At 40.2% G+C, this 19,508-nt stretch overlaps 1 protein-coding gene across 1 annotated transcript; it reads right to left on the reverse strand.

Moving 5' to 3' along the window:
• Nucleotides 1-120: 120 nt before the first annotated feature.
• chrna9a (cholinergic receptor, nicotinic, alpha 9a) lies at nucleotides 121-13,230 on the reverse strand. The gene is made up of 7 exons (XM_053677344.1): nucleotides 13,218-13,230; nucleotides 12,105-12,250; nucleotides 10,338-10,340; nucleotides 7,545-7,699; nucleotides 4,584-4,767; nucleotides 3,866-4,220; nucleotides 121-1,035 (listed from the first exon to the last, which is right to left on the reverse strand). The coding sequence occupies exons 1-7, from the start codon at nucleotides 13,228-13,230 to the stop codon at nucleotides 221-223; spliced, it is 1,671 nt and encodes a 556-aa protein (XP_053533319.1). The 3' UTR covers nucleotides 121-220.
• Nucleotides 13,231-19,508: the final 6,278 nt, after the last annotated feature.

The raw sequence follows: 19,508 nt of genomic DNA on the forward strand, positions 1-19,508 counted from the left end.
ATAATCCATCACTCATTTCTCACCAGTTCTATAGGATATGGGTTCTATTGCATAGTTAGTAGTATTCTACTAGGAATGCTTTAAGAACTTGCGTATGGAACAGTAAGGATCAGTTTTCATCACTTTCTACTTTATCGTTTTAATCTTCTTTGGAATGGATGTCTGTAAACATGACTCCAGTCTTCATTCAATATGTGGACACAACTCGTATCAACTGATCTCAGGATGCCTTGGCCATGATGAGGATGCTCATGAGAAAGACCATGATGAAGAACACCCACATGAAAAACCTGTCCATTACCTTAGCAACCTTCTTCCACTCTGCTCCTTTGGCCTGGTTTGACCTTTGTTCCCGAAAGCAATTGGCGATGTACTCAATGTTCTGCACCACTTTTTGGTGCTGAGCACACATACATGTGCACTCTTCTGTGCTTGTCTTTTTACTGTAGTCTTCCATCGTGTATGGTTTGGTGTACTCGCTGGTGCTATGCTCATACGTGTACCCATTGAGTTTTTCAGGAATAGAGAGATCACTTTGCCTCAGTTTCCCTTCCTTCAGGTTAACCGCGTTACCATCTCGCCCAATGTGGTGTATGTAATTCGGCTGGTGTATTTTCTGTCTCGATGAGAACTGTGGTGGTATAGGTGCCATATGCAGGGCGTTGAAATGGTAGCCATTTGACTGGTGATTTCTGGCATAGTGACAATCTCTGCCACAGTTATTATACCTGTTATACTGATTAACAGGCCCATCATGTAGATGATTGCTGTAAAAACCGGTGGAGAAATAGTCATAATTTTCAAGACTAGCCAGTGGGTCCTCTACAAACGGTGGGCCACGTTCACTTTGAGGAGTAGTGCAGTTCTCTCCTACTTCATACACAAAGAAAATCTTCGCCATGTAGTCAATAATTAGGACTTTGGCCCAGTTGGGCACCGGTTTGGCTTCGGCACCACAAAAGTGAATGTTCATGATGAAGATTGTCAATGAGGTGGAGGCTGTAATCATTGTCATCGTTGCTATGTAGTACTTACCTGTGACATAAGAACATGCAGCAAATGAGCACATCATTGCATGTACACATTAACATAATGGAGGCTCCAAATAGAATTTTGCTTCTTACTTCTTTGTGCTCTTATACTTTACATCATTTGTAGAAACATCCAGTATTTTAACATCTAGACATTACAGACATTAAACATTTTACATTCCTGAGTCGTGCACTTTAAGTACTTAAAGCTTAAATCCTAAAACCATCTTATATGTTCTACCTATATATGGGTGACAAATTAAAGGGAAACCCTGAATAAATTAGTGGAGAATCAGTAATTAGACATATTTCCAGACAAATGTACTCCAAGATCTGACTAAAGTGAGATCTGTATTTACATCTATGGGAAAGACAGCAGTAAATAGATAGGTATATTACTGCACTGGAGGTTTAGAACAGAGATATCAAACTTCAAATTCTTCTTATAAGTGTTAATAATCCTCAAACTAAACTCACTGGGAGGTCGAAGCCAAGTGGAACCATGAAGGAGATGAGAAAGCAGGAGGAAGAGAATATAGATTTAGTAGAATAAAGAGCATTAAAACAATGGTACAGGACTGATTGCTTGATGCGTACACTGAATGGGTCTAGTGGCTCTGTATGCTGCAGGAGGGTATTTTTCAGGCGTGCTTGAGGTCTACGTGTCCCCTAAGAAGGACGTGTCACTACAAATCAATGATAAGTTACTCTGACATACCATCTTTATCCTATGAAGAAAAATTTCTGTCCTGATGGGAGTGGTCTCTTCCAGGATGACTCTCCTCCATTCATAGGACATGATGGCTCACTGAAGGTTTGATGAAGATAATGATGTAAAGCCAAACATTAGTTGAGGGAATATATGTGCAAAGAATGGTTTTCATATCTCCAGTACAGTTCGAGACTTGTAGTATCTGTGCCAAGGAGCACTAAAGCTGGTGGCTCATTGTGACCTTACTAAGACAAGTACTGTTTTGATTTTATAGTATAGTATAGCATGTTATAGCATAGTTTAATATAATATAATACAGTATCATTTCTCCTTTAATTTGTCACCTATCTGTACGTTAATGCCTACTAGTTGCTACCTCCCAGCCATGGGTTATGTGGTTAGCTTCCGTACTAAAACATCATAAGTCCTGAGAAACATTTGTGGCAGTGGGGGTGTGGTCGAGCATCAGCTGTGGATAGAGAGGAGGCGGGCCGAACCAGCAGGTAATGCGTGATGATTCTCACCTGTGTTGGATTAACGCCATTCTACTTATTTTTGTCTGTTTGTGCTTTTAGGGACAAGAGGGTAGTTCTACTGCACGTTGGCCAGACACCCTAGGGGCACCGCTGGTGCTTCCAGTCACTGCAGCTCACTGAAGTTGACCGCTCTTGTCCCAAAAAGCAGACCCAAAACCTAGTTTCCTCCCCATTGTTTCTCCAACCCTGCTCCTTCACCGCTGATGTTTCTTCTAACTGCCTCTCTATCTATACATGTAGAACAATCCGCGCCCACCAGGACCAGTGCAAAGCCTGGGCAGGTCCGCAGGCTTGACCAGGAAGCCAGGCATTTCCAGGATCAGTGTTCCTTTATGGAAGCAGGAACACTGATCCAGATCCCTGATGCACCACAAGCCTCGCTTGATCAAGCAGGAGCATATTGTGTGTCAGTGAGACCTTGGTGGACTCAGGGTGTAACTAGACCACTGTCCATCAAAGCCTGATTCAATGCAGATTGGTGAAGGTGAGGTGTGCGCACGGGGACGTTCACAAATATTAACTGGTTTAAATTCCAGGGGAAAAGAATAAAGTGGAGGCTTTAATTCTTGGGACAAATTGGTCAGGTTTTCAGGCATTAGTGAGGGAAATGTTTGCGTCCTGCAGCAGGGTAGCAGTGGTATGTGCCTAGCGTTGGTTGGGGAGGTGTTCCCTGGACCATTGACATCAGCTCCATATTGCGAAGATACAGAGGGTGAGGAAGGCTCCACCCCCCCACCCTCCGGGGGAATTGATCTCATTGATTTTCCGCTGGAGCATGCCCTCGACGGTTAGGAAGTTCAGCCTAACATTGCGTTCTCCTTCCCCTACTTTGCAATTATTAGAGACGATATATATCGCGTGACACAGGACACTCATACTAAGGAAGAGATGATGCAGTTGTTAGTGCCAAAGAGCCATATGGAACTCCTGCTCCATGCAGCTCATCATAATCCCATGGCTGGGCATTTGGGACAGGATAAAATACTGACCCATCTCATGGCCCATTTCTGTTGGCCGGATCCTCAGAACAGGGCCGCAGATGGTGGTGGCAAATTACCTCTCCTGCCGGGGAGTTTAATCCTTTTGAGCAAGCAATGTTGTAAGCTTGCAAGTGATATGTTACCTACAAAACCCTGGCCCCAGACACTGATCCTGAGATTACAGTTGTTCACTCACTGGACTTCTATCAGTCACCCTAACTCGAAAATATTAAGTAGACTCAAAAGAATGAAGTGTTTTTAACATGTTAATAGATTTTATCAACTGCAAAATTAAAATAAAGATGCATCTTTTGGATGGAAATCAAGACAGATAACAAATATAACTTTGGGTTCCCAAGTGGCACAACTAAATGTTTGCTTTATAGTGACGACATTTCACCATCATCCATGGCTGGGAGTCCAAGAGAGCATAACTAGCCTTGCTCTCGGGGTAGAAAGGATAGCATTCCTCTCTCTCCTTTGAGAAGAGCAATGTTGGCCATATTTATATGATGTAATATTTCTCCCCTACTTGAAACAAAAACTTCTAATAAGTGTTACTAAGAAAAATATTTAATAAAAATAAACACTCCACCCCAAACTCACCAATGAGTGGCACACTCTCAGATGGTGGCATGCTTTCAGCCACCATCATCTGGAAGACAGTAAGGGCTAGAAGCACTGTGACTCCAAGTGAGACCTTCTCTCCAGAGTCAGCTGGGAGATAGAAGCCAAGTGGAGCCAGGAAGGAGATCAGAAAGCAGGGCAGGAGCAGGTTGTAGATATAGAATGAGGAGCGGCGTTTCAGCAGCACTGTGTAGGTGATGTCTGGGTATGGGTCTGAGCAGCAGCCATACATGATTACATTCCTGACCGCTGGCATGCCATGACATTCCCATTCTACATTCTCCACAAAGTCTGAGAGGTCACCACCCTCCATTCCACCCATGTTGATGTCCACCTGGAGTGATTAGAGGGCAGAAAAATAATGATATTACAATATACAAGTGTAGAAGAATAAAGTCAATAAGTAAGTGTGTTGAAAAGATAGTATGAGCATACTGTGAATAAGAGTCCTGAGAAGTTTTTTAGGATTACCGGATCACAAATCTACAGCGTCCACATATCGTGAGATATACTATATGTAAGTGCTTCCAGTATAGTTTTTTCATGTTCATTATTAGAAATTCAGATACTATGTATGGAAACAGACACGCTGAACACTGGTATACATAGTCTTCCTTATGTGACAGGCATTAAATCATGTTTGTAGTGTGTATTTACTGTATGTAGATATTTATCGGTGTGTTTTCTGTTCCATCACCTGGTTGCCGTTGTAGGTCCAGGAGCCAAAAGTAAGGTTGCACTGCTGGCTGTCGAAGGGGAAGTAGGAGACATCCACCACACATGTGCTCTTTGTGATTGCAGGAGCATCCCATGTGAGCTCACCCGTGTACCGTAACACTACATTAGTGTCAGGAGGGCCTGATGAGTCTTCTTCATCGGCGCTACAAAAGACAGAGAAACCAGGCAAGGCAGAGATTTTGCATATATATGTTCCCAGTTGTATTTGTATTTTTTTTTTTAAATATGGTAACTTAATTTGACAGAATTAAGCTTATTATGTGATTATAACACTACTCAAACATGTCTGCTTGATGAGAAAACCTGATATAATGGTTTACTGTTATACGGGTGAAACTCTTAATGAAAATGAACCTTTATAATCATTTAAGGTTGAGTCAAAGAAAACATGCATTTAATCATTCTAAAATCGCAACAGTAACTCAGTTTTAATGATAATGAGTCTTTGTTTATCACATATACATATGCAGAGTGAAATTATTTACTTCACATACCCCAGCAAGTCAGGAAACTGGGGTCAGAGTGCAGGGTCAGACATGATACAGCGCCCCCTGGAGCAGCGAGGGTTAAAGGCCTTGCTCAAGGGCCCAACAGTGGCAGCTTGGCAGTGCTGGGGCTCGAACCCCCGACCTTCTGATCAGCCACCACTGCCCCTCAGAATCTTTTTTTGCTGGCAAAGTGCCTCGTTTATTAATCCTTAAGTAAAGTTGTGTGTAAATGTTTGTGTAAGCCAAACTGAACTACAATTTTCTGCCAGATTCAGTTTTGGAAAGGTTGACTTTCTCACTGCATGCATATGTTGATCATCAGTCAAGTGCACTGTTTCCGACACAGCTCATTTGCATGTAGTGATGCCCACAAAATTCAAGTGCACAGACAGCTGGGAGCATGAAATGAATGATCACTGTAAAGGCTGAAAGACAGACGTGGAAGTTATTTTGACTCACTTCTATGCTAATAAAATATTTATTGATATACGTATAATATTAAGAAAAATATTCGTGCGCGTAATCTTTCTCAGTTGCGGCGTTTGTTTACAGTTTAAGGCTCTCCGCAGACAGACCGGCCTGTCCTCCGCTTATACAGTGGCATTTCTTTTGTAATAATTGAATGATTTGTTTTATTTATCTTAATTCTCGTGTAAAGTTTGTGTTCGCATATTCTTTAATTAATGTCAATATTAATAATATAAATAATATTATAATATGACTGGGTTTCACAAAATGTTCTCGATGGTATTTTTAGTCCCTGACCTATAGAACTAGCATGATTATGTTTTTTTTTTTTTATTTTATCGAGATTACAAAGCGCTTCTATAAGTCGTTCTGATTAAAGCGCATCTGCTAAATACTGTAGATGTAATAAAAAATAAGCTATTTAACTTTGACAGTTTCGATCATGTATAAAAGTGCAGTAATCTATGCGAGTTATATGATTTGAAGTCGAACAAGTCGAGGTTTGGATTAGTTAGCGTACATGTACACACACTCAGGAGCAAGAGGAGGATATGAAAATTTTTCCAGATTTATGGTCTTTTCAGGAATACCACATTTCTTGTGTAAATGCTCAGGGGAAAAAAGATTTACGGATAAATACGTACGTATCCAGCTTGATAAATGAGGCCTAATGATTATTAGTTGCAAATGTAGGGTAGAAATACAAAGTGCTTAACTAGCATTCATGCTAATCACATGAGGACACATTCTAATGGTTTACTTGAAAGAATTTTTTTAATCGATCATTTACTTTCCCTCTAGAATTTGGGAGCGAGGTTGTATTTTCAAAGTGACGGTGATATCCAGGGATGCAATCATTCACGTGATCCATGTGATGTATTGTATTATTGTCAGTGTGACCAGACAAGAAACATTGACGGGGACGTTTTCAGTATATTATATATTCAGAAGATGGACAATGCATGTGTGCATATTGTGAATGAATGTAATGAATATATAGGGCAAAGTCATTTATTAAAATAAAAACGTATTCTTTTTTTCCCTCTTTTTTGGACAATAAACCCCCAAGTGTCTGCAACCACTGCATTTTGATACTAGTCTGTAGTCTGTATGCTCAAAAAGTTAAAGATAGTTCACCTATGTTATCATTTACTTACTTATATCATTCCAAACCCAAATAATGTTACTTAGTTATTTTGGTCCTAACTATAAAGGTCTTGCTTTGTATATATAAATATTCCTGCCTTGATTATACAGAGAACTAAAAATACCATTACATTTGTGACCCCCACCCCCACCAAATGGTTTGATCCCCTGAATGTTCAGGATGTGGTTACGGCCTTGATCTTCAGGAAATTTAGCTAATGCAACTTCCTTTTGAACATGTGACTTCTCGATTATTCCAAATATTATATTGCATAGCGGTGAATGTGTTCAGGTTGGAAGGATGTTTCAGGTATGAGATGTTAAATGGATGTCATGTGATATTACTGCGAAAATACTGCTTTCTCAGTGCTGTAGTGGTTTCATTAATGTTTTAAGAAACATGCAAGTTATTCTGAACTATGCACATAGGTTATTGTGAAGAACACCTTACCTCTGGTTAAATGTCTTTTACCTTTATTTTAAATGTATTTGTAAATGGAATATCAGGAGGATGCAAACAGCATCATGGGATTTTGGGATTTATTGCTACAGCGATGCATTACATATTATTATAGCATGTTTACTCAAATAAAGGGAATATCCTGAATAAGTTCTACTATCTATATTTCTGAAATTTTGCTTCGTGTAAGTTGAGTAACTCTGAAACAAGGATCTGCGTTGCTACTTTATCCGAGATGTATTGTTTTATTCTAAAATGTGGAATTATTGCTACCGATATATCTTATGAGAGAGTACAGTATGTGTGTTCCTTTGATAGAAGCTACTATATCTTGTGTAAGGATTATAAACTGGCTTACTTGTTGTAAAGGACAATGTCAGGTCTCCAGACCAGGTTGCTAGGGATGCGGATGACCTCCAGGCCATCATACTCATCTTTATCCCAGCGTAAGTACGCATCATGCCAGACCTGCCGCACCCATAAGTATGTGGTCAGCACCTGATTTCTCTCATCCTGTCAACGAAGAGAAAATGATAAATGCAGAAATTTGCCATCAACAGACAATTAATCGTGCAAACCAATCAAATTTTGGTGATTTCTGAATAATAATAATGAGAAACAGTTTCATCAATAATGCCGTTCTAAGGCATGTAGACAACGCTCCAAAAGTCTTAGTCCTCTATCAAGACCCGTTTTATCGAAGCAGTTTATTATTTGTTATTATTTAAAATGTATTAAGTGTATTAACTGGAACATTATATTTTTCAATCATGATTACATCGTTCATCACTAACATAAATTTTATTAGTAAATTAATGATTTACTAAAAGTCAGGGTCAGCATGTGGCAGACATTTTAGTAAACATTTCATGTTTCATACTTACATAGTGTAATGTCAATACCGGAATCAGTGTCGAACTCCATTTCCCAGAACACACCACTGCATACAAGTATAGCCGCCAAGTCTACGACACCCAGCCATCTCACTCACTGTCACATTCACAGTCACCCGATTACTTATTACACACCTGGACTCAATCACCACTCACTACTATTTACGCACACACAACACTCCTATTCCTTGTGAAGTATCGTCTCAGCTCTGTTATTCTTCTGATGTACCAAGCCTTTGATCCTGATCGTGATCCTGATGTTGATGGATACTTGTCTCCATGTAACCTCAGTAAGAAGACCACCTCAACCTCTGTTGAGAGTCCCAACTCCCCCTGCAAATGGGAATCCTACCTCAATGTCAAGGTCTCAAGCCCTGTATTGACTATAGAGGGTTAAGACAAATCTCTATTAAATATTGTTATCCTCTGCTACTATTCCCATCTGCCCTGGAACTCAGAGAAGCCCAAATACTCACCAAGTAAGACTTGGCAGTGCTTACGATTTCATTTTTATCAACCTCATCCATAGAGGATGAGTGGAAAATGGCATTTAGCACCACCTCTGGTCACTAATAGTACTGCGTAATACCACACAAGCTTTCTCGTGCACCTTCTGTATTTCAATGCCTAATAAATGACATGCTCAGAGACATGTTGCGAAAGTTCATCATAGTGTACATTCATGGCATCCTAATTTACTCACTGTTCTGGGAAGCCCATGTAAACCATTTCAAACAAGTGTTCTCATCTCCGCAGAAATCACTTGTACATCAAGTGTGAAAAATGTGAATTCCACATAGCTAGAGTGTTGTTTCACACCACAGTCAAAGAGCTAAAAAGATTCCTCAGCTTTGCTAATTTCTATAGAGGGTTCAGCTCCAGTACCAGATACTTAACAGTGCTTTTGTAAAATAAATAAATAAATAAATAAATAAATAAAAAAGCCCCAAAAAACTGAAGTGGAACTCAGCAGCCGACCAATCCTTACAACACCTTAAAGAAGCCCTCATTACGGCACCCATCCTGGAACACCGTGACCCATCAAAACCCTTTGTAGTGGAATTGAATGCCTCCAAAACTAAACATTTAACATTTGGATAAAAACCCAATCTGCACCCATTGGCCTACGTCAAGAAGCTCACTCCCACCGAACAAAACGATGATATCGGCAATAGAGAACTGCTGCCATTCCTAATTTTCATGGTGGAGTGAACAAGTGTTGGAAAGCATTCATCAACGTTTAGAACAAGTGGTCCAAAGTAACAAAGAGTTTGCTGGCTTACACCAGGGTGACACTCCCCAGTATCAGCCTGGAGATTGGCTCTCCACCATCGATATCAAGATCACACATAGCTGCAGAAAGCTAACTCATTGTTACATTCGGCCATACAAAATCCTCCAGTGCATAAATGAAGTCACATATAAGCTAGCCCTACCACGTCACTGCCGCCTTACCCCCTCCTTCCACGTATCAAGCCTCAAGTCCATAATTTCAGTTCTCCTAGCAAAAGGGCTTCCCCCCGGCATGTGACATCCGTAATCCCCTTCTCTGAAGGGATTTCTATGCCCGACACTCGGAGAGAACTCGGCACCGTCCACGAGGTAGGCCTAAGAAGGATTGAGTTCTGGATTGAGTTCTTGGGGGGGAGGGAGGTCGTTTGTCAGGCTTAAATGTATGGCCACCAAGGACTACAACACCCAATCATCTCACTCATCGTCACATTCACAGTCACCCAATTACTGATTGTGTCCACACTCGAAGACTTAATCACCACTGACCACTATATAAGCACACTCTCATTCATTGCAAAGAATCTGCTCAGCTCTCTTATTCATCTGATCCGTACCAAGCCTTTGATCTGTGTTCATGGTCATGGTTTTTGATCTCGTTTGTTTTCCTGGTTTTTGTGATTTTGCCTTGGATATCCTGTTTGTGACCTTCTGCCTGTTTTTTACTAAATGATTAACTGGGGTGTTTTTTTTTTTTTTTGGATTTATCCGCTGTCTGTCATCTTTAATTAAAGTATTACCGACAACTGTAGCTGTCTGCACCTGAAACCTAGTACTCCTAGTACTAGACAGTTCATTCATTGATCTGAAAAAGATATCATGAGTGTCTAAGAGTGAGATTGTTCCATTTGTCAGACAAACCATTTACCTGACAAGAAAGTTAGACTGTGACTGATGTTGTGTAAGATCATAAGGTGCATGATTGCTGCCAATGAAATTATATTTACTTTTTACACACTATTTTCAACTTGCTACTCTCACACCAAAACCCCAAAGACAAGCTACAATCCTTTGGTGAAATGAATTGAAGAGCAGAGGAAGCATTTCTCTAATCAGGGTTTTTCAGAAACCAAACCCAGCTAGTGGAAAGTTCTCGGTTAGATCTGTAGATTAATATTTGATTGCGTTTGATAATGCTAGAAATACACTTAATGAGCTTAAAATATCAAGACCAATTACGCGGTCATGTTTCATGGTGTCGTCTCTTTTACAGGCCTTTGCTAATAAAACATTTGCACGTTTCCGTTCATTTATAAGAATGGAATATTTTTCCAAAGATATAAGCCAGCGTGGAATCTAAATATAGCTTAAAAAGGAAATAAATAAATATATATATATACACAGGTGAGGCAGAATTAATATTCTACCAACAGAGTTAGAACTAAACATTCGAGGGACTCTGCAGATGCTTGTCACATAGCAGACTGTACTGATGTGCCGAGTAACCACAAGCAACTTCTGTCACCTCATCAGATAACAGCACAGTTAATAAAAAAATATCTAGATAAACATGCCTACCCTCAGAGGGAGAGTGCAAAAGGATCAAATGGTAACAGTCAAGTGCGCTCAGACGATCTGAGACTTCAGGCATTTCTTGAAGGCTGCAAAGGAATGTGCAGTGCAAATGAATCCTGTCAATCCATTCCAGTGAAAATGAACCCTAAGTGAACAGAGTTTGGTAGGTACAGTGACTGCTGAGGAAAGGTGAATGGAATGCAACATGTTTCTCATGTAAAATAATTCACGCTATTACAGCCTAGTTCTCTTGTTCAACGTAGTTATAGTGTTCAGAAACATTTTGGATCATTTATGTTCCACACCTGTCCGTTATATAGTTTTATAAAAGTCATAAGTTAAAAAAAAAAAATCATAACACTTACCTATCTAGATTAGAGATATATATATATATATATATATATATATATAGATATAGATATATAGATAATCATTATACATGGTCTCCTCCAATATGGCGGGGGTGGGGGGCGTGCCACATGATAGGCGAGGCTTGGTGGGGCTTTAGTTACAAAAGGTTGAGAACCTCTGGTCTAGAGTGTGTTGTGCATGAAAATCCCAGGAGATCAGCAGTTTCTGAAATACTCGAACCAGCCTGTCTGGCACAAGCAACTATGCCACGGTCAAAGTCACCGAGATCACAGTTTTCCCCATTCTTCATGTTTACGCATTGCACTGCTGCCACATGATTGAATGATTGGTTCATTCTATAAAAGACTAGGTGCACAGGGGTTCCTAATAAAGTGGACAGCAGGTGTAAATGCTACATAGGCACATAGTCACAAAATAAGAGACTGACTGAGATAGAGTTCTACTTGGAACGTTTATTGATCAGGAAACTGTAGGGTTGTACATACAACCATTCAGGTTCCCCTCAGAGGAACAACCGATGAATCCTTTGAGTTGGCCATTCAATGAACCTGTAACCTAAGCAGTGAAGTACAGGTCTATGACAAGGTTATGACCTAAAATCTGTTATATACACTACAGTATGTGGTTTTTATCACTGCAGGTGGAAGGGCTCAGCGAATACTGTACACAAATCAACCACAAGAAGACCAGAACGATGTTGTAGGCGGTGTTTTGTTTGATCCTGTTGACCTCAATATGAGAGAAAATGTTTAGAGCTGCAGGGGTTTCTCACCGTCTCAATAGGCCTGCAGTAATTGTTTATAATACGTGTGTATGTGTGTATGTGTGTAAGTGGGGTGTGACCTCACCATATCTTTGATCTGCGAGAGTGTAATCTGCAATGTAACATTGAGAGCCTTGTCCGTGTCTTCCACAGGCCTCAGAGCTTTAGTATAATTCTCCATCAGCGTGTTCAGCAGCTTCTGAGCGTAGCGGCCCTGGGCAGATAGCACCACTGCAGTAAAGCGAGGCAGGAAGAGAGGTAGGACAAGTTGATTTTACACTGGTTTGTTTTTCATGTAGAGTATAAGACGTAGTGCACGAAAAGGGCAACGAAGAAATGAGGATTCTCCCGAGTGGACATGCAATGAGAAAAAACCCGCCACACACACAAACTTGAGGAATTGCAAGTTAACTGTTTTGCGTTTTGTGAAGACACAAATTATTTTCAGATGTTGAATAAATTGGTTTTATCCATGAAAAAAAAAAAACTTTTACCAAGATAATGATTAAGTTAAGTAGGGAATAAAACATAACAGTGTATTGTCATAGGAATATATATATATATATATATATATATATATATATATATATATATATACACACACAGAGAGAGAGAGAGAGAGAGAGAGCGAGCGAGCATGTCCAATTTTGCTCTCTTGGACTCCCATGGTTGGCTCTTACTGGAGACACCTCTTAGAAATTAAACATCTCTTCTCATCTTTTTAAGCTGTTTATGTGGAGTGCCTGCTAGGCAAGCTACTCTGTAAGTTGTTACTATACTCACATATTAGCATGAGCACATTAATATAAACCTGTGATTTGCCTTGCAGCCGGAACTACTTCCAGAGCAGTTGTTATAGAAAATGAATTGATACCCGTTGACCGATCGAGTCAAACGTGATGCGATATAAAGACATGAATTAAATTGCATGACAACATTTTTAATCAAGCGTGTATACAAATCTTCAAAGTCTTTAAACCAAATGATGGCAGGAAGAGGAACTTTAAGAAGGCAAACTACATACAGTATTTATTCTTCATCAGGATGTCTAAGGCACAATATTTAGCCTGAAAACTAAATACATGGTCAAAAAAAAAAATGTACGACATTATAAAATGATATATATTTGACGGTACTCACATTAAAATACAGCATTCACTTTCATGCATATAAAATAAGAACGCTAATCATTACTCACCATGCAGATGCATACTAATAAGAAGCCCAAAAACACAGACCTTCATCTTCCTTTTAATAGTTAAATAAGGAAAGACCAAAACAAGTGCCTCAGTAGGGGCTACACATTGTACTGGCGGTAAAAAAAAGAGCCCAATGGGTCTCTTAAAGGCTGAGACAGGTTTAGGAGACAGCACAGTACATACAGAGGCTAAGGCCTGAATGTCACTCTCCCTGTGCCTGTGGAATAAGACCTGGGGTATCACATAGCGTGCATGTACACACACACACACACACACACACACACACACACACACACACACACACACACACCCTTTTTCACTGAGTAACTAAGGTAACCAGTTAAAATCATGTACCGCAAACACAGGTTTAGCTTTGCACTACGTGTTACAGTACTCAGAACAATGTCAAATTTAATGTACAGTATTTGTTGAAGTCACAGCCTACAGCAAAAAAAGTACTATATCTCATCTTATAATATCTGGTAACACTTTACTTAAAGGGGTCGTATCATGATTTTTAAACGTTTTTTAAATGTTCGTTATTTTATTTAGTGGGTATAGTAGAATAGGTTAACATGCTTTAATGTTCAAAAAACGCATTATTTGTCATATATTGTACATTCAAGCAGCGCCTCTATTCCCACTCCAATTTCTCCAAAACCCCTCCTTTCGAAAAGCCCAGAGTGCTCTGATTGGCCAGCTGGCCCGTCACGTTGTGAATGGCCAAAAAGCTCAAGCGTGTGCCGGAAATGTAACGCCGCTCGGGACAGCTTCAGCATCCGAGGCTTCTAAAGTGATTCTAAGCTCCTAAGCAACATGTCGTCGGGTTTACCGTATCGGTTCGAGTCGGATCCTGAAAATGCGGATGATCGAGCAGATCAAGCGGAAGCAAGTTTGCAATGACGACTTGAGCAGAACGTTTCACAGTGGGAAGTTTTTATTTTGGAACTCTCTTACCGTACCGACGCATTGTTAAGTGCAAAGCTATGCTACGTACACAGCTTTGTCAGAGCAAAGTGGGAATCGCCCCGCTTTCAGGAGTAGCCTTCGTGTGCAGCCTGCGTTGTACTCGCCCAGGTTCAGGAAGCTGTCCTCTGTAAAATGCGCTTTGCACTAGTAAACGTTTGGGTTGTACTGCTCAGGAACAGCGTTGTAAATAAACAGTAACCACTGATTCCACTGAATCTCGTCCGTTTACAGAACTGTTTTGCGTTCGCACGAAACACAGAGCGTCTCCATGAAATGGCGAAGAACAATTCACCGAAGCCTCGCCTTCTTTCTTCACGCCTGCCTTTGGGCGGGATTATGCTAATAGTTCACATAGTGACGTAGACTTTTGCGGAAGTAATATCTAGACTTCGAACGAGGCGTTTTGGGCAGGTCTGGAGCAGTGTTTTCTGGTCGATTAAATAAATCCCTTTAGAGGAGACTATGAGCTCTGTGACTTTGCAGACCGTACACATCGCACAAACAGATCCATTACACACCCAAACAAAAGGAAAACATTACAAATCATAATCTGACTCCAGATGTTTCTGTTTAGTAACACTTACCTTTCCAGCCTTTTGTTCGCCCTGTCCCAACTTTTTTGAGACGTGTTGTGGCTATCAAATTCAAAATGACCCTGTTGTTTCCTTAAAACGGTCCATTTTCCTCAGTTTAAACATGTGATACGTTTTCTATGTTCTACTGTGAATAACATATAGGTTCATGAGATTTGCAAATCAATGCATTCTGTTTTTATTTACATTTTACCCGGCGTCCCAGCTTTTTTGGAATTGGAGTTGTATAAACACTGCACCTTATAAATTGTAAACTCATTTTACTTTTGAGGCAGACAAAACACACACAGCTCTGTTGTTACAGTGTACTGATTGTCACCATATAACAGTGAAAGAGTGGAACGCAAATTATTATTATTATTATTATTATTATTATTATTATTATTATTGCATTACTTCTCCAAGTTTTTAAATGTCAAGTCATTACAAATATAACTGAAAACTAGAGGCTACAGTCCCATTCAAACGCAAGCAGCAGCACATAGCTTTACTCATCAAATTCAACGATAGAGATGTTCTTTGTTTTATTTATTTATGATGTGTTATTTATGAATTGTTGAAGTGCTCAGTTTGTGTCAGTTATTTTGAGGTCTCTTTGATGAAATTGCTTAAACTTCAACCCACTCATATTTCACAACCCCCTCAACTGCCTACATCTTAGTCAAAGACGCATACACACACACAGAGTATAGCTAGCGCTCAGATGAGAGATCAGAGTAGTGAGACAGGAAGTGGTTCTTCTCAAGTCATCATGCTCTTCTACCTCATTCACTTATAATCTCTTGCTCACTCACTGCTCCCATGGCCCTCCCCCTTATGCGACATGCGTTTGTGAACCACATTTCCCATGATGCTCTAAAAGCTTTTCAGTTATAGTAATGAGGAGAGGTTGTAGGCTGTTTTTACACTGTTACACAACAGAGTAAATGTTTACAGGATTGCCATTAATTTCTATCTAGCTCATAAATGGTGATTGTGCACACTCCATGACTTTAGACTCATAATCACACATACAGGTTACAGAGCAGTTACTGTGTGAACACTGTGTGAGCTTGAGAGCATGATGTGGGTGTGTCCACTGGTGAAACGTATCAATCAGGGTTTGGTCGTTTAAAATATTTATGCCATACAATCCACAGAACACCATTAAATCTATTCATGAAACATATAAAGAATATTGCACAACCAACTCAGACTAAAGGAGGCCGTCCGTATAAAGTCATCGACGAGGTAAAAGGGGCATTAGTCAGAGAAACAACCAAGAAGTCAAGGAAATCTCTGAAAAAGCTTCTGGGATGGGAGAGGCTCTTCAGAGGATAAATAAAACCTGGACACTACGCAATGCTGGGCTTGAGAAAAGTCATGAAAAGAAAGTATGTTGGAGACTCGTAAAATATTTGGGAAAACACTCTCTGGTCTGATGAGAGCAAAAATTAACATTGTGGTCTTGACACAAAATGCTACATTTGGAGGAAGCCGGACACGGCTCTTCACGCCGAGGAAAGTATCCAGGTTATCAGCTACACACACTAGTCCGCTGCAAGCTAGAGAACAAAATCTACCCGGCGAAGTGTTAGCGATCAGGTCAGGCCTGGCCAGTTCTACTCAAGGGAAGTTCGGGTACATGTAAGACGCCAAAAAACCGACAGAAGCAAAATCATCCCCTATTTCGTTATATAGACAGCTCCCCCTGCTGATAGCCAATCATCACGTCGGCATGTACATCCCCAGTTCCGCACAAGTTGGGACAGTATAATGCAAAAAAACAAACAAAAGAGTCATTTGAAAATTCAGTACACCCTGTACTATATTGAAAACACATTGTTTGATGTTTTACTTTGTGAATTGAATTTATTTTTGAAAATATACACTCCTTTCAAATCTGATGATTGCAACATCAGACAGTTGGGACAGTCGACTGTTTACCGCCGTGTAACATCAGCTTTTCTTTTAATAACACTTATTCATGTTCCCCCATTCATATATATATATATATATATGAATGAAATATCGACTCGTCGGACCACAAAACACGATTCCACTGTGCTACTGTCCATCTCAGATGAGACCGAGCCCAGAGAAGTGGGCGGAGCTCCTGGACAGTGTTGATGTGCGGCTTCTGCCCTGCATAGTAAAGCCTTAACTTGCATCTGTGGATGTAGCGGCGGATGGTGTCGTCCGACAAAGGTTTACCAAAGTATTCCCGAGCCCATGTCAGGATGTCCGTTACAGACTCATGACGGTTTTTAAGACAGTGACGTATGAGGGATCGGAGATCATGAGCATTCAGAAGTGGTTGTCGGCCTCGCCCTTTACGCACCTAGATTTGACCTGATGCCTTGAAACTTTTAATTATTTTGTGCACTGTAGAAGGTGAAATGCCAAAAATCCTACCGATTTATCTCTGGGGAATGTCGTTCTCAAAGTGTCGGATTATTCACCGACGCATCTGTTGCCAGATTGGCAAGCCTCGACCCATCCTTGCTCTTGAACGACTAGGCATTTTTTGGAGGCTCCTTATATACTATGATCAGACGATTGCCTCACCTGTTTCACATCACCTTCTTATTTCAACTTGTCACATCCCTATTAGTCCTAAATTGCCCCCATCCCAACTTTTTTGGAATGTGTTGCATGCATCAATTTCAAAATAAAAGTTTATCTTTAAAAAAAAAAAAACACACACAAAAAAAACAACTATGCAGTTGATTAGGTCAAACATCAAATACCTTGTCTTTATATATCCCCTGTTTAAATACAAGTTAAACTACATTTACAAATCACAATGTTTTGATTAGCATGTTCCACACTGTCCCTACTTTTTTTTTTTTGGACATCTGAGAATCTTTGCCAAGACTTCAATCTCTTCATTCCCTCATACAATGCTTGAGCAATTTTGTTAAGAAGAACAGGTGAAAATATCAGGATCCAGATGTGCAAAGCTGATAGAGACACAACTCAGAAGACAGTTGTAACTGCAACCCAAAGTGGTTCTAGTGCGTACTGACCTGCGGAAGACAATTACAGACCTTGTGTGAATCAAATGGTAAAAATCCCAATTAAGTCCATTTCAGTTTCCGGCTGTATCGCTACAAAATGTGGAAAAGTTTAACGGAGGTGAACACTTATGCCAGGCAGTGTATGTGCACTTTCAGACATCATAAAATCGCATTGTACAACTCCACTGTAAAAGTAATCATAACCATATTGAGGCATTACATGCATGCGTGAAGGATCGATGGTGTTGGAGATGGAAAACTGGAGGTGTTGCTGTGATACCAGAAGCAGATGAAGAATGATTCAGAGCTCTGTGTAATATTTAAAGACACACCACTGCAGTCACTTCTCACACATGACACATACAGTAGAAGAAAAAAAAAAAGGATGATTGTGGGTTAGGCCACGTGGTCTTCAACGTGTTCGGAGTGACTGTAAAGAAGAATGATTGAGCGGAGAAATAATACCTAAAGTAATAAAAGCGCCACGTTTAGACTGGTCTAGACTGGTCTCTTTGCACAAACACACTGCAACACGACTCAAACTAACATTAAGAGTTACATAGCGTCAAGATTCTCGCGTTCGCTCCATGTTGGCAGGTGTCAGTGGTACGATAGCACTTTGATCACGCTGCATGTTGTACATACGTATGCACGCGTGAAGTAGGACTGATAATGAACTGATAATGTATCATCTCTGACACAACAGCTCAACTGTCACAATTACAACTGTGCATGTTTGTGATAGAGTTTGTGATTAGTAGTGTGTGTGTGTGTGTGTGTGTGAGCGAGCGCTTGTGTGGTAAGAGCTCACTGCAGGTGTTTCCTGTTGGAGAGAGAGAGTGAGAGAGAGAGACAGAGAGGCTTGTGGTTGATTGTGTGTTTCACCGACCCTGGTGTTCACTAGTCAGAGAGGCTGAACTGACCTATGCAACGTTCAAGTCATGTCATAAAACTTCAAACCATCATCTTTCTCTCTCTCTCTCTCTCTCTCTCTCTCTTTCTTTCTCTCACACACACACACACTGCTAAGCATTAATGTTCTGAAACAAAGTATGATTGGACTGAATTGTGAGGACAGGAGATGAGAAAATCTTTATTAAACCTTTATCTTCATTTTATTAAAGGAGTGGAAGAGGAATTATTCAGGCTTCGGTGTGATATTTCTATACACCACACTGCAATCACTTCTGGCATACGAAAGAAAAGAAACACAGTACGATGGGTTCAACCATCTAGAAGAAGCCGGAACGTTGTATAACTCTGGTCATCACAGTGACTGTGTGTGTGTATATATACACATATATATATATATATATATATGATCACTAGCCCTTGCTAGCGTGTATATTTTTACCTGCCAAATGCTGCAAGAAGTCATATATTTATCATACGTATATTTATCAAATAACATAAAACGTTCTCAAGCTTGCCATATATCTAATGCCTGTTAACTATAGTCTCTAAGTGAGATAGGGTTGATGATATTGTGACAACTGCATTTGTGTTACCTTTCTCTCAGTACTGTGCATGTGCATGAAGCATAAAGGATCAGATCATCTCTGTGAAGCTTGTGTAGGATTCAGAAGATTGTGAGAAAGCTGACAGCTCCAGCTGGGAAGTGGTTTTGGGGTTTGTACCCTCTATAGTTCTCTAAAAGCATCTACTTTAAGCCACCATCTCCATAGACCACATCATTTACGCATTAAACTCACATCTAATTGTTTTCCAT

Source organism: Ictalurus punctatus, chromosome 29, assembly GCF_001660625.3.
Source record: "Ictalurus punctatus breed USDA103 chromosome 29, Coco_2.0, whole genome shotgun sequence".
Classification (NCBI taxonomy): Eukaryota; Metazoa; Chordata; class Actinopteri; order Siluriformes; family Ictaluridae; genus Ictalurus; species Ictalurus punctatus.

What these genes read in the sequence shown, in the direction of transcription:
- chrna9a (XM_053677344.1), bottom strand. An exon ending in GACATTGTCCTTTACAACAA is followed by an intron (nt 4,768 to 7,544) that starts GTAAGCCAGTTT and finishes TGTCTTTTGTAG; the next exon opens with CGCCGATGAAGAAGACTCAT. An exon ending in TGAGAGTGTGCCACTCATTG is followed by an intron (nt 1,036 to 3,865) that starts GTGAGTTTGGGG and finishes CTTATGTCACAG; the next exon opens with GTAAGTACTACATAGCAACG.